This window comes from Blennius ocellaris, assembly GCF_963422515.1.
Source record: "Blennius ocellaris genome assembly, chromosome: 13".
In the NCBI taxonomy this organism is placed as follows: Eukaryota; Metazoa; Chordata; class Actinopteri; order Blenniiformes; family Blenniidae; genus Blennius; species Blennius ocellaris.
In genome coordinates, this window is record NC_137662.1 from 17,938,561 (window position 1) to 17,957,826 (window position 19,266).

Genomic DNA, 19,266 nt, shown 5'->3' on the forward strand with positions numbered 1-19,266 from the left:
ATGGGGGATGCCAACATCAGCCATTTGTTATCTGCGTCTACAGAGATGCATGAAGAAACTCCACAGAATCAGCTGGATCATTACATGGACAGCTATGATACGGACTATGGCATCCCCCCTGATGAGATCCCAGACACCACTCAGGGCCAGGCCTTTTTTGTGGCTACCATTGTTATCGGCGTGGTCCTCGTCTGCATCATGCTCGTGTGTGGTTTCGGAAACTTCATATTCATTGCTACGCTGATGCGATACAAAAAGCTCCGCAACCTCACCAACTTGCTCATTGCTAACCTGGCCATCTCAGACTTCATTGTAGCGGTGGTGTGCTGCCCGTTCCTGGTGGACTACTATGTGGTGAAAAAGCTGTCCTGGGATCATGGCTTGGTGCTGTGTGCCTCTGTGAACTATCTCCGGACTGTGTCACTCTATGTGTCCACAAATGCTCTGCTTGCCATTGCTGTTGACAGGTGAGTCTGTTTATCTTGCTGTTGATCTTTCCGTGGGGATATCCTTGTCAGTGTGAATTGGTGTTCAATTCAGTTCTTTCATTCAATATTCTTAAAGCTGCTTTTTCTTTCCCCAAACTGATTCTGAATCAAGAAATAGTTAAATGTCCAGTTCACCTTTGCTCCTTTAAAGAATATCATATATACTACATATGTGGCTTATGACAGAATTGTCAACATCTGTCCTGAGATGGAAGTGGCCATTAAATAGATTTTGGATAAAAACCATAGTTAGTTTGTGCTGCTTCTGACAAAATCAAGACTACTTAAAAAATAGGCTTTATACAATCGACAAGAAATTATTAGTAAACGGTGATGAAGTGACAAATAAATCAGAAACGAGACAGTAATTTAAGTGTAGCACTGATTATTAAACTGGTTTTAGGTTCATAACTTATTAAAATGAGCTAAGGTGATCTGATAAGCACTCCTGCCATACAGTGACAGGACCCTGGTTTGATAGGTTACAATCTTTGGAGCCACCTATGATTTCTTATGGTGTACTATATGATCGAGTACATTTATGAAATTCATGTTTGCTGCCAATGTATAATGGCATTATGTCACCATGAAGGCCGCATTAATGCACTTTTAATCAAATAAGTATTCATTTTTAACCATTTTACACCAACAAAGGATTACTTAAAAATTTGTTTTAAATCAAATCAATACCTTTAAATATATATACATATGTGTGACAAAACCAAACCGCAGTAAAAATCAGTCTAAAATATTTAATGAAGAGTTTCAGCAGATGGGTTGTTTGTACGACTGTGTCCTTCACTGAAAGGATATTCAACTGGAGATAATAAAGTAAACAAAGTGCAGTCTCTTTAAGTGTTCATGAGGTTGATTATTCTGGAAAATAGGTAAGAATTCTAGTCTTTGACAAGCCCCTTACGTCTGTCTGTCCATCTATCTATCTATTTATCTATCTATTGAATTTTTTCCCCCACTCAGGCTGTATATCAAGTTAAGTTGTCATTTCATGTTGTTTAAGAGATGTAGGCTTTTAACTGAAAACAGCGATGTCTTTGGAAAAGCACATTCTTGATTTTTTTCCCTTCTTGGTTATATTTTAAGTGGCACAAGCTTTTCGGCACTGAGGTAATGGGTGCACAGAAAACAAATCCGTGTGTGTATCCAAATCTACTCGACATTTTGATGCTGCAAAAACTTGTAATAAATCAAAAATACATGCAACTGCAATGGAAATTGGGAAAAAAACAACAACAACAACAAAAAAACATTGCAATAGGGCATCAGCCATTTTCACAACATTTTTATCATATAAAAACCACGTCACGATTTGCACTGTGACACTTCCTATTTATTTTGATGTACCACCAATCAAAATATATTTCTATGTGTTTACTTTCCCCACTATATTTCAAAGGTAATCTGAAACATGTCATTGTTCACTTGCTTGAAATCTCTAAGAAAAATGGCCCTCTTGATATTCTGTACAATATGCAGGTAGATATCCACTCTTACTGTCATCCATCTATGCCTGCTATTTTATTAATTTAGCCCTTATATGGCACAGGTGACACTCTCAAACATGGTACACATGCCAGTGGATTTAGTTCAAAATTGTTTTGTTTTTCAACCCAAACAATCACATCGTGAACCTCATCATGGTGGAGAGGAAATATATTATTATAACCATTGTTCTTGAAATCAAGCCAAATCTACGGCTTTAAGCAATATTTAAAAATGGTAATATGCCTGCTGTGCACCAAACAGTAAACAGGCACAGCTGGTTTCTCGCACGTCGCAAAGCATTTGGTGGGTAATGAGCAAGCTATTTTCCTCCAGAGCTGGGAAAGTCCAAGAGGAAAATGAGTAGGCGAAGAGCAAAGATGGGCTTTGCATAAGCCATGAAATGACCAAAAGCCGCTTTGACAAATTCGCTATACCAACTGTCGTGTTCATATGGCAATGTTTCCACAACCAACATAAGACTAAGAATATGATGCATGTAAATACATATAATACATTTGAGGTACTTTAGTATGGGCTGGATACCGGTTGCATTAAAGGTTTAGTTTTAAAGGAATGACAACCATATGTATATACATTTCCTGAGGATGCAATGCACATGAATGAAAAAAGTTTTTAAAAAGTTATAAAGTTTAAGAATACACCGCTGGATTATTGCAGTGAGTGAGGTGCTCCAGGAGAAAGTGGCAAAGATGCTGTCAGGTACATCCTGCGAAGGAAATGCAAATCCTGCTGCGCTTGCTTTATCAGAGAGGTGGTGTTCTGGGCCCTGGATAGTTTGTTTGTTTGCACTCCCAGGAAATTGGTGCTTTATACTACCTCCACTGCTGTGTTGTTAATAATGAGGGTGGAGAGTGGCGGGGTGGGCTCTTCCTGAAGTCAACAATGAGTTCTTTTCTTTTGTCGACATCCAGGAGAAGATTGTTCCTCCTGCACCCGTCAGCCAGATGCAGCACCTCGTCTCTGTTGGCCCGCTTGTTGTTGTTCCGAATCAGGCCCACCACTGTCGTATCATCTGCATAATTTATGATGTGGCGAGGAGGTAAGCAGGCAACGCAGTCGTGTGTCTTCAGTGTGAAGAGTAACAGACTCAGGACTGCACTCTGAGGACAGCCGGTACTCAGAGTGATGACTAAGGAGGTGTTCTTCCCCACATGCACGGACTGGATCCAGTTTAAACCCAGGGGTGCCAGTTTGCTTTCCAGATGCTGAACGGAAATCCACAAACGGCATTCACATATGAGTGGTCTTGTCCATCTGGTCTTGTCCATGTGGTTCAAGCTCAGGAGAGTGCAGATGAAATTGCATCTTCTGTAGAGCGGTTTGGACGGCAAGAAAACGGGAACCGTTCGAATGTGGAGAAGAGGTGGGAGATGATGTGCTGCTTTGTCAGCCTCTCGAAGCACTTCATCATTACAGGAGTCAGTGCTCCGGGCTGATTGTCATTTTTGGCTGGTTATGGAGAACCTTTTTTGGCACTACTATGGTAGTGGTCAGATTAAAACATGATGATACTGGGGCCTGGTTCTGTGAGGTGTTGGAAATGTCTGACAGAACCGAGGCTCGCTGGTCCGCACACCCAGAGTCAGTTAAGTGGAATGTTGTTTGGCCTTGCTGTCTTATTGCTATTTTTTTTTTTTGAGGGTGCTGTGCTCATCAGCTCTTTGAAACTGCAGTGCCTGCTCATCCAGCTGTACATCATTTCTGTAAATTAGTTGGTTTGTTGGTGTCCAAATATGCCTCTTCAATTAATTAATTTGGACTTGTTACATTATGAAAATGGCAGGGATAAATTATAAAGCCTAAATGTTCAATTAATTTTATGTGGGTGCCTCTTTCTCTCAAGGTCCTTGTATTGTGCTTATTGCTCATTTTCACAGCGTGGGAGGTCATAACACACTTTTATGCTATAAAGTCTATATTAATTTTGAAAAACACCTGTGCTGTTTCTAACTAATTAAAAAAAAAAATTTTCAGCCAGATTCTCTTTCGGCCACATTTACAGCTAAGATTCAACCTGATGAACCACCAGGGGAAACAAGAGACAACTGTTTAAAACACCAAAAAAAAAGAGATATTTATAGAAATGGAAGAAATCTTAGAAGTGTAAGAACTGAACCAGGATTAATATTCAGGAGAAATGTAAGCTGTTATTTAAAGGGAACTATGGCTCCATTAACATTCAAGACCCTCAGCACAAGGTACGTATGTTCCAAATGTCAAATGTTTATGTCGCCATTAAGCTCTGCAGACACCTGGTAATGACTCATCCATCAGAATCAGATGTCTTGACTCAGGGAGATGTCTGAAACATGCAGAGCTCTCCACCTCCAGAGTTGGACAGCACCACCGCCAACCTCCCCGTGTTGATGGCTTACATTTATATCTGCAACTGACATTTCGCTGGCTCGAGTGCGCACACTGCAAGAAGTCTTATATTGAAGCCATGACTACTCTGAACTTTGGACCTCATATGAAGAAACATAATGTGTGTCAAATAATAGGCTTGTATGGATGTCCTGTCATCTTTCCCTGGGCCACTATTGTTGCTGCTGCCTCCCTGTATGCTAAAGCATTTGCACATTCACAGAGATGTTGTAGAGGACTGGGGAATTTTCAGTCTAATCATTCGGACAGCACTCCTATAGCTGTGAATTGATGTGATCTAGCACCCCAAATTCAAGAAAAACACATATGTCAGCTTTGGTTTGTTTGTTCATGAGAAAATCAGATCTGAGTCACTTGGCAGGAAAAAACAAAGTCTACTGGCACACTTCATCTAGTGTGAATGTGGTATATTGGTAGTGAGAAGTGCCATCTTAGTTTATGGTGTCTAATTGATCTGTCAGGGTGACTGTCTGCCCTGTACCTTAGACATTAACAAGCCACAGACACTCAAGCTTTTGTTAGCATCATTAAATGTTTGAGTGTGTGCAATAAATGCTACAGATTTCCTTGACTGGTACTGCAGTGATGTGTTATCAGCCCCTTTTTGTATTCTGTAAGATTCAATTTCATCAGAACAACTGAACTAAAGGTCAGTCTCAAGAATGCCACAATGCCATGAAGTCTCCAGAATGCCCCATTGTTTGCGGTAGTTATTTATTGTTTTGTTTTTCAGTTTGTATAAATGTCTGGCTTTGTAGTTTCTCATGGGATTATTTAGGAGACTTTGCTTGCGCTGTGATCCTCAAGGAAGCGCCCCTATGTGTGGTACCATTGTGCTCATTAATCTTCAGAGATAATGTAATATTGGACAAGAAGATGTCAGAGCAGTATTGATGCTTCTAATCTTCCCACAAGTTGCCAAAGTGGCATCTATGCTTTTTTCATGTGGACTGAACAAAAGATTCCCTTTTTACTTGTTGAAGTGTACATTTTGTGAGGCTATTGTTTTATTGTTTAGATCATTGCATTGTAATGAGCAGGAAAAGATGTTTTGTTAAAGCTGGATGGTCTAAAACAACAATTTTTGTAGCATTCAATATGCCACAGAGGTCGTTTTAGGGATAATAAAGCAATCAGAAGCCTATTTGAGCTTGTGTCTTTGGTTAGAGAGCAATATTATTCTTTTACATAACCAACTTTTCAGCTCTCTTGGATCATGGCCTACAATATGTCTGTGGAAATGCATGCCGTGCCAAGTACAACTGCAATAATTAAATCATAATAATATGTGGTGGAATTTTTATATTGTAATTAATAATTCAAATATAGTTAATTTGATGGGAAAAAAAGAATGAAATGAAAGTGGCAGGTTTGAAAAGTACATTATGTTTTGTCATCAAATCACAACACCAAAGGTTATTTTGTAGACAATCACAGCTGTATGTCTATCACTGTGCAACCAACACAGCTTCACATATGCTCAACTCTGTCTTTCACAAAATCAATACGTTTTTGAAGCGAACTCAAACTCACTTCACTTCACTTGTGTCAAAATGGGCACTTTGTATCCTATTATATCAAAATGAAATGGCACCCTCTTAGCAAGAATTACACACCATTTGCTTCTGAGGTCCTTAATCTTCATCCCACGGGAGCCACCGGGGCAGTCGTGGCTCGGGTCATAAAGCGGTTTGTAACCTGACCATCTGATAGGCAGTTCAATCACCAGATTCAGCTGAGGTGCTCAAGTGTCCTTGGGAAGGACAGTGAAATTCGAAACATTTACAGTGTTGTTTGGAGCCAATCCCAGCTGACTGTAAGTGAAGGCAGGTTTCTCCCTGGACAGGTTTCCAGTCCCTCACAAACATTTAAATACTCATAAATATTGACAGAAATGAGAGTTACCCATTAGTCTCAAATGCAGCTTTTAGGACTGCAAAAGAAATAGGAAAAAACCCACAAGTGCCTCACATTACAAAATACTGTTTTCTAGGAAACAATGCAAAGTACATAATTCATTTAGAAAATTAAGTAATAATTCTAAATAGCAGCTTGTATAACTTTATTTCCTCTACATGATGGTGAACTACACCCCCATGCTGCCTCTATATGCAAACAACTTTATATTCTACTAGTTCTAAAAAAAAAAAAAAAAAGCTTTATTTTTCTAAAGCGCCTCTTTTTGCACATTTGTATCCTCTGTATTCTCAGAAATATTCTTGGGCTCAATGAAAAAAAATTACCCCCCAATATTTGACAATCAGTTTGCTTTTCATTGTATCATTGTGCATTGAACACTGAACTCCTGGTTGAGACCGGAGGCTTTTTTTTTAATCAATAGAACTCACACAGCAATAAATGAGCCATTTCATTTAATAGTGATGTTTTTTTGTTTTTTTTTCCCCTGCCGCTTGAATAATACTATATGTTTGTACTCTTCCAGGTACATGGCGATTGTCCACCCTCTGAGGCCTCGTATGAAGTACCAAACTGCCTACTGCCTGATTACTGGGGTCTGGATTGTTCCTATTCTGATATCGGTTCCCTCAGCTTATTTTGCTTCAGAGACCATGTACCCTCATGGCGGCAGCAACCCAACAACTCACAAGGTCTTCTGCGCCCAGATATGGCCTGTGGACCAGCAGGTTTACTACCGTTCCTACTTCCTGTTTATCTTTGCGGTGGAGTTCGTTGGGCCTGTAATTGTCATGGTGATGTGTTATGTCCGAATTTCCCGTGAGCTCTGGTTTAAAAATGTCCCGGGTTTCCAGACAGAGCAGATACGCAAGAGGCTGCGTTGTCGCCGCAAGACAGTGATGGTTCTGATTGGGATAATGACGGCATACATCCTGTGCTGGGCGCCGTACTACGGCTTCACCATACTGCGAGATTTCCACCCGACACTCATTTCCCGACAGAAAAACTCTTTGGTTGCCTTCTACATCATCGAGTGCATTGCCATGAGCAACAGCATGATAAACACTTTCTGTTTCGTGAGTGTCAAGAACAACACCGTGAAGTACCTGAAGAAGATTGTCTTGCTACGCTGGAGGTCAACGTATGCCCCCAGTAAGACAGTGGATGAGATGGATATAAGGAGCTCCTCCATGCCGGTGACAGAAGAAATAGAATGCATCCACTTGAGGTGAAGAGGGGAGGCAATCATCAGTCACAGAAGAAAAAAAAAACATACAGGTGATGGTCATAATAATTGTTCTATTTTGGATTCTAACTACATCGTCTGATAAAGGGTTTCAGTTGGTTGAAGCACAAGTTCAGAAATGATAACTGGTGAGTGCTGTAACATAAGTGCAGAGGTTTTTTTTTTTCCATATTATGAGAATGTGATTCGTACAGTGCCTGTAAAAATGTGCATAGTGAAATACTGTAGCTTTTGTAGGACTTGTGAATAATAGCCAGCCCTGCCCTTACTGATTGATCTATTATGCTTATATTGGTATTGATTGTGTTTGTATGTGAAAATGTGTCTCCTTTGGAAGGTAAATTTCACGTTTTGTGCATTTTTTCACTCTATACTTCTGAGAATTAAGCTTTGGGCAGGGTCTTTTTCCAAAAGTTGTTAGTCTGAAAAGACAAACCCCAATGTCCTATGAATGTATTGATGATCAAATGTTTGTTTTTGTTCAATTTCCTCAAAAAGAATCAATTTATTGTATGCTTTCCTTGTAGTGTAACACAGTTTATGTGCTTTCCTGGTAATAAACAGTGGGATGTTGGATACAACAAATGCTTTTGTTTTTTGTTTTTTTACTAAGCTTTCTGTTTTCCTTCAATGCCACTCGTTGTTGGTGAAAAACAATTGTGATTACAGCAAACAGCATTGTGTTATCTCCATCCATGCACAGAGAAATGGTTCAGCGCTAAACCTCTATATTCATTCTCACTTATTCCAAATTTCTTACGTTTGAGTCTAGAAATGATGATTACAGTGGCTTTCACTGTTTATGTTGAAAAATGCCAGATATAAACCTGAACTCAACTCCCATAATGAAGACGCAGCTCGATGCATTAAATTGCTATTCCTACATCTGTGAAGAATGTAAAACATACTCCAAGCCCTTGCAGTATATCCCGTATATATTGGTACTTTAAACAGGTGCGTCAGCAAGATGGGACCACATGCTGTGTTGATAACCTCAGAATAGCTGCAGAAATGTACCTTATGTTAAACATCAGGTACAAGTCTCAGTCTCTCTCAACAAGCCAGGTCATTAAATGTACATCTCTTTCCCTGAATGCCCTTCTCTGAATCACATTTCTTTTTCTGTCATATTCATATCATTCGAAAAATATCGACTTCATTAAAATGCCTAAATATCTAAGCTGCTATCTCAACTGACATTTAAATGTGTCAAAATATCAAATAATTATTTTGTTCTGGCTCTTCCATTTAGGATTATTAAGGTATACAAAAATCTATGTTCTCTTTTAAATCGTTTGAATGACAGATATTTGTTGGTACAAGCCATTCTACACGACATTCAGATAAAGTTGAAGTCCATGGTCAAACTTTCATTGTCATATTTGGAAAACAAACCTGTGTTGAGATCAGGCTTTTGAGTTCAGTTCAATATGTTCACCACAGAGTTGCTACCTGACCTTGGTGTCTTTCTGCTCTGATTGAATAAATGTCGCGCTTTTATCTCCTGCGCTAAGTCATTTTATTGGAGATGAAATATCAGCCTGCAGCTTGATAACTTGATGCATGGCCAAGGTAGAATTGATCTCTCCTAGTTTTCTGCTCCATTTAACTGTCATTTTGTGCTGCGAAATTGATGCGAAAAGAGAAGCTCAAGTGTCAACTGTGACAACTTACACATCGTGATTCATTAAATTTCATTAAACCTCTGAAAAGTATTCACAGAGAAAGCTTTGGTTCCCAGGCTGGTATCTGAAATTGTTGAATAGCACTACTACATTTGTCAGCATGAACTTATTGCCCATGTACATAGCAATAGAGCTACTCCAAATGTCTTCTGGCATTTCTCACAGTTCGATACTTCTGTGGTTTTTATGGTTTCATGTCACGTCTTTCCAAGATACTATGGCTCCCTCCTACATACTGAAATACTTTCCTATGCCCGTATGTTTCCATGTATGTCGACCCTGTTTGTATGTCTGTATGCAACTCACGTGTTTCCTTTCCTAAGTCATTTCCCCTCCCTTTGTTGATTAGGTTCAAAACCCTACCTGATTTCTGCTGTGTTTACATGTTTCTCTTCAAATCCATCCTCCCGTGTACTTCGTGGCTGGTTTCTGTTATTGGCTCTGTGCCTGTGAGTGTCGTGTATATTTGTTGAATATCTAGCTTTCAGAGGAAGAGCTGATGTCACCTTTTCACCTTCTCTTGGATAATTAACAGGATATGGATGTTCCTCAGTCCAGTCCATATGTGTTTTGAGGGCTTGGAGTGTTTCTGCAGCCATGTTCCACTCAGATTTTCATTTTCGAAGCACTTCCGAAGCCAGGGCTTCTACTCCTGGTTATTTGATTGGTGTTGAAAGTGGGTCATTTTCCAAAATGATGAAAATACCGGGAGAACAATGAACCACAAAGAATGATTCCAACAGAATACCAGAGAAAATGTCTCCTTCACATCTCCAGGTAGGTTGTATCTTCTTCTAAGAAGGCATCCTGGAAACTTCTTCACTTTCTCCTTATGTTCTACTTCCACTCTACTCTCTTCCTGAGGTAACGCCCACATACACCTTAAAATAATGTTTCCTCACAGGTTGTTTTTTTTTAATTTCTGGATGTTATTTTTAAATTTTAAATTTTTTTTTCTTCTGACAGCTGACTGTGAGCCAGTTGGCAATAAATATATTTCCGGTGTGTGTGTGTGCACATGCAGCTTTGCATGAAACAATCAGGTCTGTAAAATCAAGTTAATGTTAATGTGACTCACAATTGAACATCCCACAAGATGGTGTTGGAAGGAATTACCCTTGAAGAGTACATTTCTGGCCTGCCTTCTTAAAATTCCAGCCTATATACCAAACATTTTTTGAAACTAAATTTAGTTTAAAAACATATTTCTGTTAGCAAACATTTGCAAAACAGATCACACAACTTCATCTGGAAATAGAAACATTCAAGTATTTTCTTTCATTAATTAAACATGTTTTTTTTCTTCATATCATGTTCTATATGTGTCGTGCATTACTGGAACAATAATAATTTCCCCTGCAAATACTCTCAATGAGGCAGAAAGCGCAACATGAAGTCTCGCTGCCCTGGTTAAATTCCACCTCCTGCTAATGCAGTCGCCATCATTTGATCTCCATTATCGAAGGCAAACAGGAAAAACCACAGCTTATAACAATTTTAAATGAACTCATGGTGGTAGGTTAAAAAAGGCATTTTACTCAACTGGATTCCCATTTAAACAAGCTCTATACTATTAGTCTGTGAAGAAGGGATATAAGGAATGGGATGTTGTCTCCAGAACATTTATTTAAAATTGCACAAGCCTGACTTCTATTCTTATTTTAATCATCATTGGACAGTACGAAGTGTGTCCCACTTATTGTTCCGCAACGCACTTAATCATGCTTCTGCTTGTTTGTCCATTAAGTTCTTGTTTAGTATGTTGACCGCTTGTGAAGAACGCCGCCTTTTTATGCAAATAGTCTTACTGGATGTCATCGGAAAAGGTTTTTGTTGCATCATCAACATCCTCTCCTATGGTGCCTATTAGTCTCTCTCCATGCTTGTCCCTGTGGGGGTGTTCTTAGCGCAGTAGTCCCACTTTATTCTCATACATGACCTTCCTGGAGAACCTGTTATTTATGTTGGACAATTAAATACTTTAAAATATGTATTTTTGAATTAACAGGCAGTTCACACTCCCATTAGTCTCCATTAATATGGTGTGAATATTTACACACCCTCATGCTGCTATATTGTACTTACGCAGAAATCAATTATATTATATTCTTCGGATGTTGCAGTGGCATTTGACATTTTCTGTGCCAAGTCAGAATACGATTGACATTTTTCTGATATTTCTTTCATAAAAATGCCAGACATTGTACTTCTATACCACATTGCCTATGCAGATGTTGTGTTTTTCAAGAAAAAGTGACACATTTAAAAGTTTAATTAATAATAATAAAAGTAGGACCTGATATGGAAATAATCCTAATTTATGAATGTTTTAAACTCTAACTTGAATGAAGAAACTGTCACTACTACATGTTGCAGCATTTATTCATTTATTTATTTATTTACATTTTGAGGTTTCCTGCGTACTGGTGCTTGCGTCATGAAGCAGTATACCCGAGTGCTATTGTCATCATGCTTTCAAGCATTGCTGAACACTTATCATGAAACACGAGCTGCGATAAAAACCAGACCAACAGGGGTTTTATTTCTATCCTCTGTACGTTTGCACAACATTCTTTTTAACTTTACTTTGCTCTGCTTTCTTTTTTCTCATTTACTCTGCTCTTTCAACTGAAACACTCAATAATAGTCATCAGTGTAATTTCTACACAAGATACCACTGGTGAGGAAACTATGCAATTTCTAAGATTACAGTATATTCAATCAAGTTTTGCCTTGAAACGTTGACATGTAAATGAGGCCCCAGTAAGAATTAATGGTACTGGATAATGCAGTATAGAAGACAGATGGATAAATGAAGGCCTCACAGTGGAGCAGTGAGAGCTCTCGCCTCAAGACGGTTCTAGGTTCAAATACAGGAAAAGGCCTGTCTGTGTGGAGTTTGCATGTTCTACCCAAGCATTTGTAAGTTTTCTCCGAGTACTAAAATCTATTTAAAATTCCCTTTGTATAAGTCTGTGTGGTTGTCTGTCTCTCTGTGTTTGCATTGGGATTAACCGGCAAACCTGGATCTCACCCAGTGTTCCAGCATCCAGTATTTCTATAAAATTTAAAATGTGAACCAATTCTTATCCAAACATGAAATTTTATTGGAGGGATGATTGTATGTGTATAAAGTAAAAGCCTCCAACCACTACCCATCAACAAATTCCATGGAGTTAATATAATCAGTTCTTGGAAACAATATTTGTCAATTTCGCAATAAATTTGATAAATAGCAAAAAAAATATTTTCCAATTCTGCAGAATGGAGGATAAGTGTGGGAGCAGGTAACAGTGTGTATAAATATCTTGTAAATGATTCACTGTGTATGTGCCTGGGTCCAAAACAATCAATGTTGTATGGTATTTGGCTTTTTTTTCTCCTCATAATTACATTTTGTTCCTAATTAACAACTGTAACAATCTGTGGCAATGGCATTTTTAATTAACCAAAGACATTATGTTTACATAGCTATTTTCACAAATCCGTCTTCACTTAATATATTTTTGTGTTTACTCGGTTATTTTTTTTTTTTAAGTATTGCGATACATTTTATACAATTATGGAGGTTTTACCTTTTAAATAATCCATCCATTCATCCCTCTTTTCCTGTTCAGGGTCACTGGTTGCTGGAGCCGGTCCCAATGTTCTGTGGGCAAGGGCAGGATACACCCTAGACCACCGGCATAATTCAAAATACCAAATTATTCCTGACAAAGAACCTTGAGTTACCTTGTGTCTAAATGGTGCTACATAAACACACTTCCCCGCATTGCCCTTGACACCTTTCACAATGTCCTCGTTGGAATCACGTTCAGTTTCAATACTTGAATAATGTAACAAGGTGTTTCTTTTTAACAAAGACATGATGCAAGTTAATGAAGGCACATGGTGATACTGATATATTGTTTGAATGCGTACAACTGCCCTGCTCACGTGTGTGTTTTCCAAATGCCAGGGAGTGTGATTTGTCTGATTCCAGACATGTAACATCTCTTCTTCGCTCAGACGACTGTTATACCTGCCATCAGTGGAAACTGTAGCGGGGTGATTCTGTCCAGCAAACCAATTCTGACATTAATGCAGAGTTCCTCAGCATAAGAAATCAAACTCCATCCAAAGAAATGCTTGGCTCGGCCTTTACAAAACATGTTGATCCATTCCTAACACCGAGAGCCGACTGTTTGATGTGGTGAGAGCTTTCCTTAAATGGACGACTATTTTGACTGTCATCCAGGAGGATGACTTTGTCCAGGGTGCCGCATTTGACATTCACAAACATGCCCTTCTTTTTGTCTTGTGGTTAAATGTTCCAGGCTTCCCAAGAGGACATCCTTAAAATGCATGATATTACTTACATATAAGTCCCGATTTTAACAGTCTAAAGTGCATCTGGGAGGATACAAATCCAATTTTACTTATTGAAAAGCAGAGATTTTGTGCATAAAAATTGTTGGGAGGTTTTTTATTCCCTTACCAATTAATTGTGCACTTCACATATAAAATCAAATCAATTCTTCTACATCCAATTCCCCTATTCCAAAAGTTTACCAGTCTCAAAGTATATTACATTACTAATCTTATTCAGCCATTAACACACACATTTTGGCACATTGTCAACATTAGAGTTGCAGTGCATACCAATGTCAAAACATTCAGGTCTAAAGTTTACCAAGTGCACAGTGACAGCTTCCTTTTGAGTTGTATCAATCAATTGATTAACCTTCAGTAAATACAGATTATTCAACACCTATGTTTACAAATGCATCCGGTCCCACTTCAGAAAGGCTCATCTGGTATTTTAACGAGTTGACCATTCTCCCACTGATGTCTGGAAGTTACAAGCCATTTCTGAGCATCTCACAATGTTTTCACACAACTTTTAAAGGTCATGGAATAAATGACAGACAGTACTGTGTTTACCTACAATTACAAGCTTTTTGATAGACTTTAGACCTGGTTTGGGTTGGCAAGGAAAGCAGTTGCTTTCCATTGCCTCAACTCAGCAAAGTAACACCAAAATATCTTACATTACTACAAAACGAGAGGGAGCATAAACAGCATTCCATGCTGCCTGAGCAGCAGATGTTGGTTATGGGACCTTCCCTCCACAAAGTGCTCAATTTAGAACATTTCACTCATGTATCAGTGGAAACAGAAATGTCTCATGGTATTCTCACTTGTGATATTCCTATAAAGTAATGAACTGTTCACAGTTCTTCCCTCCACATTGCGCAGTCCCTTTTGACCGGGATGTGTCGTGCTCCCATAGGATTTTATTTGACGTGGCCAAGCCGATATCCACTACTGCAGGCTGATGGGAACATTTCCCGAAGACCTATGAACCATGGGTGGATGCGACTCATGAATCAGATGTGGCAACTGTACTGTGTATTCAGATCCAAAAGACTTGCTAATATTAGTCCAATTATTCTAGCTTATTTGGGGAGAAATGTCTTAATGGGAAATGGGGGAAATGTCTTACTTGTTTTGAGAATGAAATGAAGGTTTATAAATCACCATTTTACATAATGCACCAAGCTTTTGCTGCTGGGGTTATACACTCAATCTAATATGGAAGCTGTGGCAAAGCGTTTTCTTCAGATCAACAGGTTGGGAAATCTTGTCAGGAGCCACAATGTTCAACAGACAAATGACTCTATTTGATGTCAAACCAGGGCCGTTAACCCCACATCTTCTAAATAGCACGTTAATGCAATGTTTGTGTGCTTCCTTATCCTCACATGGCCTACAGCTTCATGGCTGAAGACATCCTGTGACAGCAAATCGTTGGCTGGCCATGAATAATGATTCTGATAGCCAGATCACTGTGTGCTCAGTAGAGAACAATTTGATCAATACTGCTCTTTTAAGAGATTAAAGAGCTGTCCATTTGTCTACTGTCTTTCATTACGGGGCTTCGGGTGTCTCCAAGAAGCAGTGATTGAGCTGAAAATCTTTCATTGTTTGTTTTTAACAGTCTCTATATTATATTTTTCATGGTATTTAATGGAAACTTTGAAACTCTCATTAAATAATACAAAAAATTTTTTTTTCCAATATGTAATAGTATGTTTTTTTTATTAACTTTTTTTTATTCAGCCTACTTGCCAAGAACTCAATGTTTTGCTTGGTATCTTTCTAACACTGAGTGTTCCTCATCTATTCACCCACACAGTATAAAACGTGTATTTCTACATTTGTTAAAAGTCAAATGCTTAATTATCTAATTTTGTAAATGTATTCAACTGTTTATGCAGCTGCGCCCCAAATGGCATTTACAATGCATGCACTTTACATTTAATATCTATAAGTGTGTCAATAAATAGTGGTCTATTCTTCAATCTTCACTCTAAAAGCTACAGAACAGACACATTTTGAGTTCCTGTGTATTTCTCAGGTGGTCTGGAAGTGAATTCCACAAACGGAGAGCCACTGAACGGATGGCCTGACATCCCATCGTGCTGTGTTTGGTCCTGGAGGTGTGGAGATGAGATGAGTTGTTGGAACGGTGGGGGCATGTAATGATGCATGGGAAGAGCAATTCCTTCAGATGTAGAGGGGCTTTTTCCAGCAAAGCAATTATGGGTGATGAGGCAGATTCTTACGTGGGTTGGTTTTTAGTTTTGTCAACAGTATAGAGAAATGGGTTGCAGTAATCCATGGAGGTATGGAAAAGTTTCTCAGTAAGTGTAGGATGAGTAATGGACAGAGGCTTGCAATGTTTTTGAGATAAAAAAATTATGTTTTCAATAGGTGCTTGGAGGTCTTACTGGACACCGAGCAGACTGGAGTGAGACCAGATAAGGTTACAGGGGTTATGGGAGATCATTTGATCTTATGGAAGCAGAAAATATGGCCTCAGTGCTTGATTTGTTTGTTGTAGAAAGTCTTGGTTCATCTGTGTCTTTACCTCCTCCTCAGAGGATGAGTGTGGAGGGAATAAGGATAAGGTTGGTGGTGACGCAAAGGGATGGATGAAAGCTTGTCTTTATGGAGAGTTGACTGTCAACAGTATTGCAGTGGAAGGAGTTTTCATGGCGGGTGATGACCTGAAGAACGAGAGGAGCATGTATAAAGCAAAAAGGGTGAGGCCAAGGACCAATGTTTGTGGAACCCCACAGGTGACGGTATGAATCACTGATGTAAGTTCACTGAGGGAGACATTTTAAGTCCTATGTGTGAGGTAGGACTGAAACCAATCAATATAGATGGTTATTGGTTCTTTTGAGGGGGTTCAGTAAAATGTTGTGGCCGACTGTGTCAAAAGCTGAAGAGAGATCGAGAAGGATGAGGAGAGAGAGTGAAATCTGCCATCAGTAAGTCTGTGGCTCTTATGAGTTTCATTGCTCATTATGGTGTGCTTGCCTGAAATCAGACTGAAACTCTTTGATTTATTTGGAGGTGATTATAAAAAACAATGTAAATGTAGAGTTGAGGTTCCACGTCTTAACGGTATTCAAATGAAATTCCCATACACTTTCTCATACACAAATTTGTGGGACATATTTAAAACTGGTGTTTTCCTGCTGTTTAAACCTCAACGACAGCATCTCACCGTCAATATCAATATAGTGTATTGCTTTTGACTTCAGCCCCACCGGGCATAAACCCAAGTGAGAACTCCTGTGTCCCACAGTGTCATCAGTTGTTAGTGTGGCTTTACTTTCTCAAGAGTCTGCCATTGCAATGACAGCCTGTCAAGGTTCAGATTTTAGACACTGTGAAGCATCAACTTCTCAAAACTTGGCAATTGCCTGTTACAATCACCCATCAATACAATTTCACCAACTTTAATAACCAGCGGCTTATAAATCTTTGTCAATCACATCTTTCGATGAAAGCATTTCTCTGAATATGGCTGTGCTTCCTCCCTGTTCCAAGGAACCTTGTTTCTCTACATTGTGTTGCACCAGTGTAAAGAAACAAGCTATTACCTGGAAATCCCTGTCCAAATAAGGAAAATTACATGTTCTCGTTAACTGAGAGTGTCTCCTTCACTGAGAAAGGAAAAAGGAGGACTTCTCCTTGCACTCCAGTTGAAAGGCACCATATTGGGTTGCTGTGGTATTAGTTTGACAATATTCAAAACGAGATAAATATAGATACAAACATAAAAACAGCAAGAACATCTACAAAACAACAATGGCACACATTTGGACATGACAGCCCTTCAGTCTCTCAGTCCATTTTTATTTATTTGTATTCAGCTCAGACTGACAACATCGTGAATGTCAACAGAATTGTTGTAAAAGCGTAGTAATTAATTTTGCACAATTTCAAAATAATGATGTGATAATAGAAAAGTATGTAGAGTGACCTTTAATTTGGAGTTTGGAAGCGATTGATTTTGTATTCTGTTTTACACTACTGAGAGAGACTCACAAAAGTGTCACCAGGCTCTTGTCTCATCAAAAAAGATAGATTCAGTTCAGTCATGAGGAAACACTAGATAACTTGAGGATAATTACCACATTAGGTAACGTAGTTATCAAACTGTAGTATGAAAATCATTACAAAAAAAGCAATAATTGATCAACCTAATTTGTAGTTTTCTAGTTAAAAAAATTTCCCCCACACTTATGGTCACTCCATGTTATCGTAATGCTTCTTCCTAAATTTTACAACAGAAATAATATAGAATGGAATCTCACTCCATTGATCATTTAGAGAAAATAGCTTTGTTTCAGCTCATTTGTTTTAAGCATTAGGATTTTCCCTGTGTCCCTCTCTGTTTAACATAAAAAGACTATTAACAGTGAGGTATTCTCTCAGGAGAATCTACAAAAAAAGCAGATTTATGGAGACTCTGCACTTAAAGATTTCACAGTGGAATGGGAATAAAGCCTTCCAGGTGGATTAGAAACTGCATCGAAGTTGTGTAAAGACACCCAGATTAGACCAATCTCCCATGTTGTCTCAGACAAAGCCATTTCTAGCTAATTTATACCCCACGAGTTAGTCGGTTGACTTTCCTCAAGTCTCTATTCAACATGCATCATTTATCACATTGTTTCCAAGCTGCTTGTGGTTCAGTGGTTCTGTTTTTTATTTGTTCTGGCCTTGCTTAAACTCCAAGCCTTAAACTCCAACCCTTTGCATACATGGTGTCCTTGCAACAAAAAAAAACCCTCTTATTAACATATTCAGCATTTTTTGCTTATACAGGTATTTGGATTGTTCTGTTGTGTCTGCTCCAGTTTCCCTTTCAAATTGAATAAAACTACAAATGACCCTCAACCTCTTCTCTATTTTTTCTGCTTGTAAGAAAACCAGTCATACATTTCAGCCTGGAGCCTCTCTCAACTCGACTTTCGAGCTTTTCATATGATTGAAGTTGGGAAGATCCTTCAAGCATCTTTTGAAAGTTCGTTTTACCTTTGGACTTGTGAAATAAACAAGGGTATCATTTTAGATCGCTGTTAATCTCAAACTGATGTCTGCTTTGTTTTTTGGAGTTTTTTTCCATTCTCTTTATAGACATCGGGGGAATTTCTTTTCACTTTATGAAGAGAAGATAATGAACAAAGGAAATCAGAAGAGCGATTTCTGAGGTGAACGAGACAGTTACCATCAAAAATCAGTATAATAAATGTGTAGTGGAAACACCTCGTGTGTATTGGATCAACAACACACAAGTTAACGGACGTTTTATTAGCTTGTTCAACAATTTTCATTATTAATGAGAAAGATATTTCAATGTCATTTTAATCCATTTGAACTATTTGAATATCCAGTTTGCATCTGACAAGAAAATGAAGAGAAAAGCTTATTTAAGTGGTACAAATTGTTGAAAATTGGATTTAACCCGCTATGAATGCAGGCAGGGCAAAAATGTTGCAATTTTATATTTTTGATAGACTGGAGACAAATGCAAAAAGGATGGAGGTTGTGGACATTTTGATTTAATAGATTATGTTCAAATAAGGATTATTTTATTTTTCATTTCAATATACCATCAACATGTAAGTTTGAGTTAAGTCTTTTTCCCCATTTGTAAACAAATTTCAATGTGAATTTC

At 38.5% G+C, this 19,266-nt stretch overlaps 1 protein-coding gene across 1 annotated transcript; it reads left to right on the plus strand.

The window, feature by feature from the left end:
* prokr1b (prokineticin receptor 1b) lies at nucleotides 1-7,546 on the plus strand (the record flags this gene model as incomplete). The annotated part of the gene is made up of 2 exons (XM_080507043.1): nucleotides 1-467; nucleotides 6,841-7,546. The coding sequence occupies 2 exons, from the start codon at nucleotides 1-3 to the stop codon at nucleotides 7,544-7,546; spliced, it is 1,173 nt and encodes a 390-aa protein (XP_080363169.1).
* Nucleotides 7,547-19,266: the final 11,720 nt, after the last annotated feature.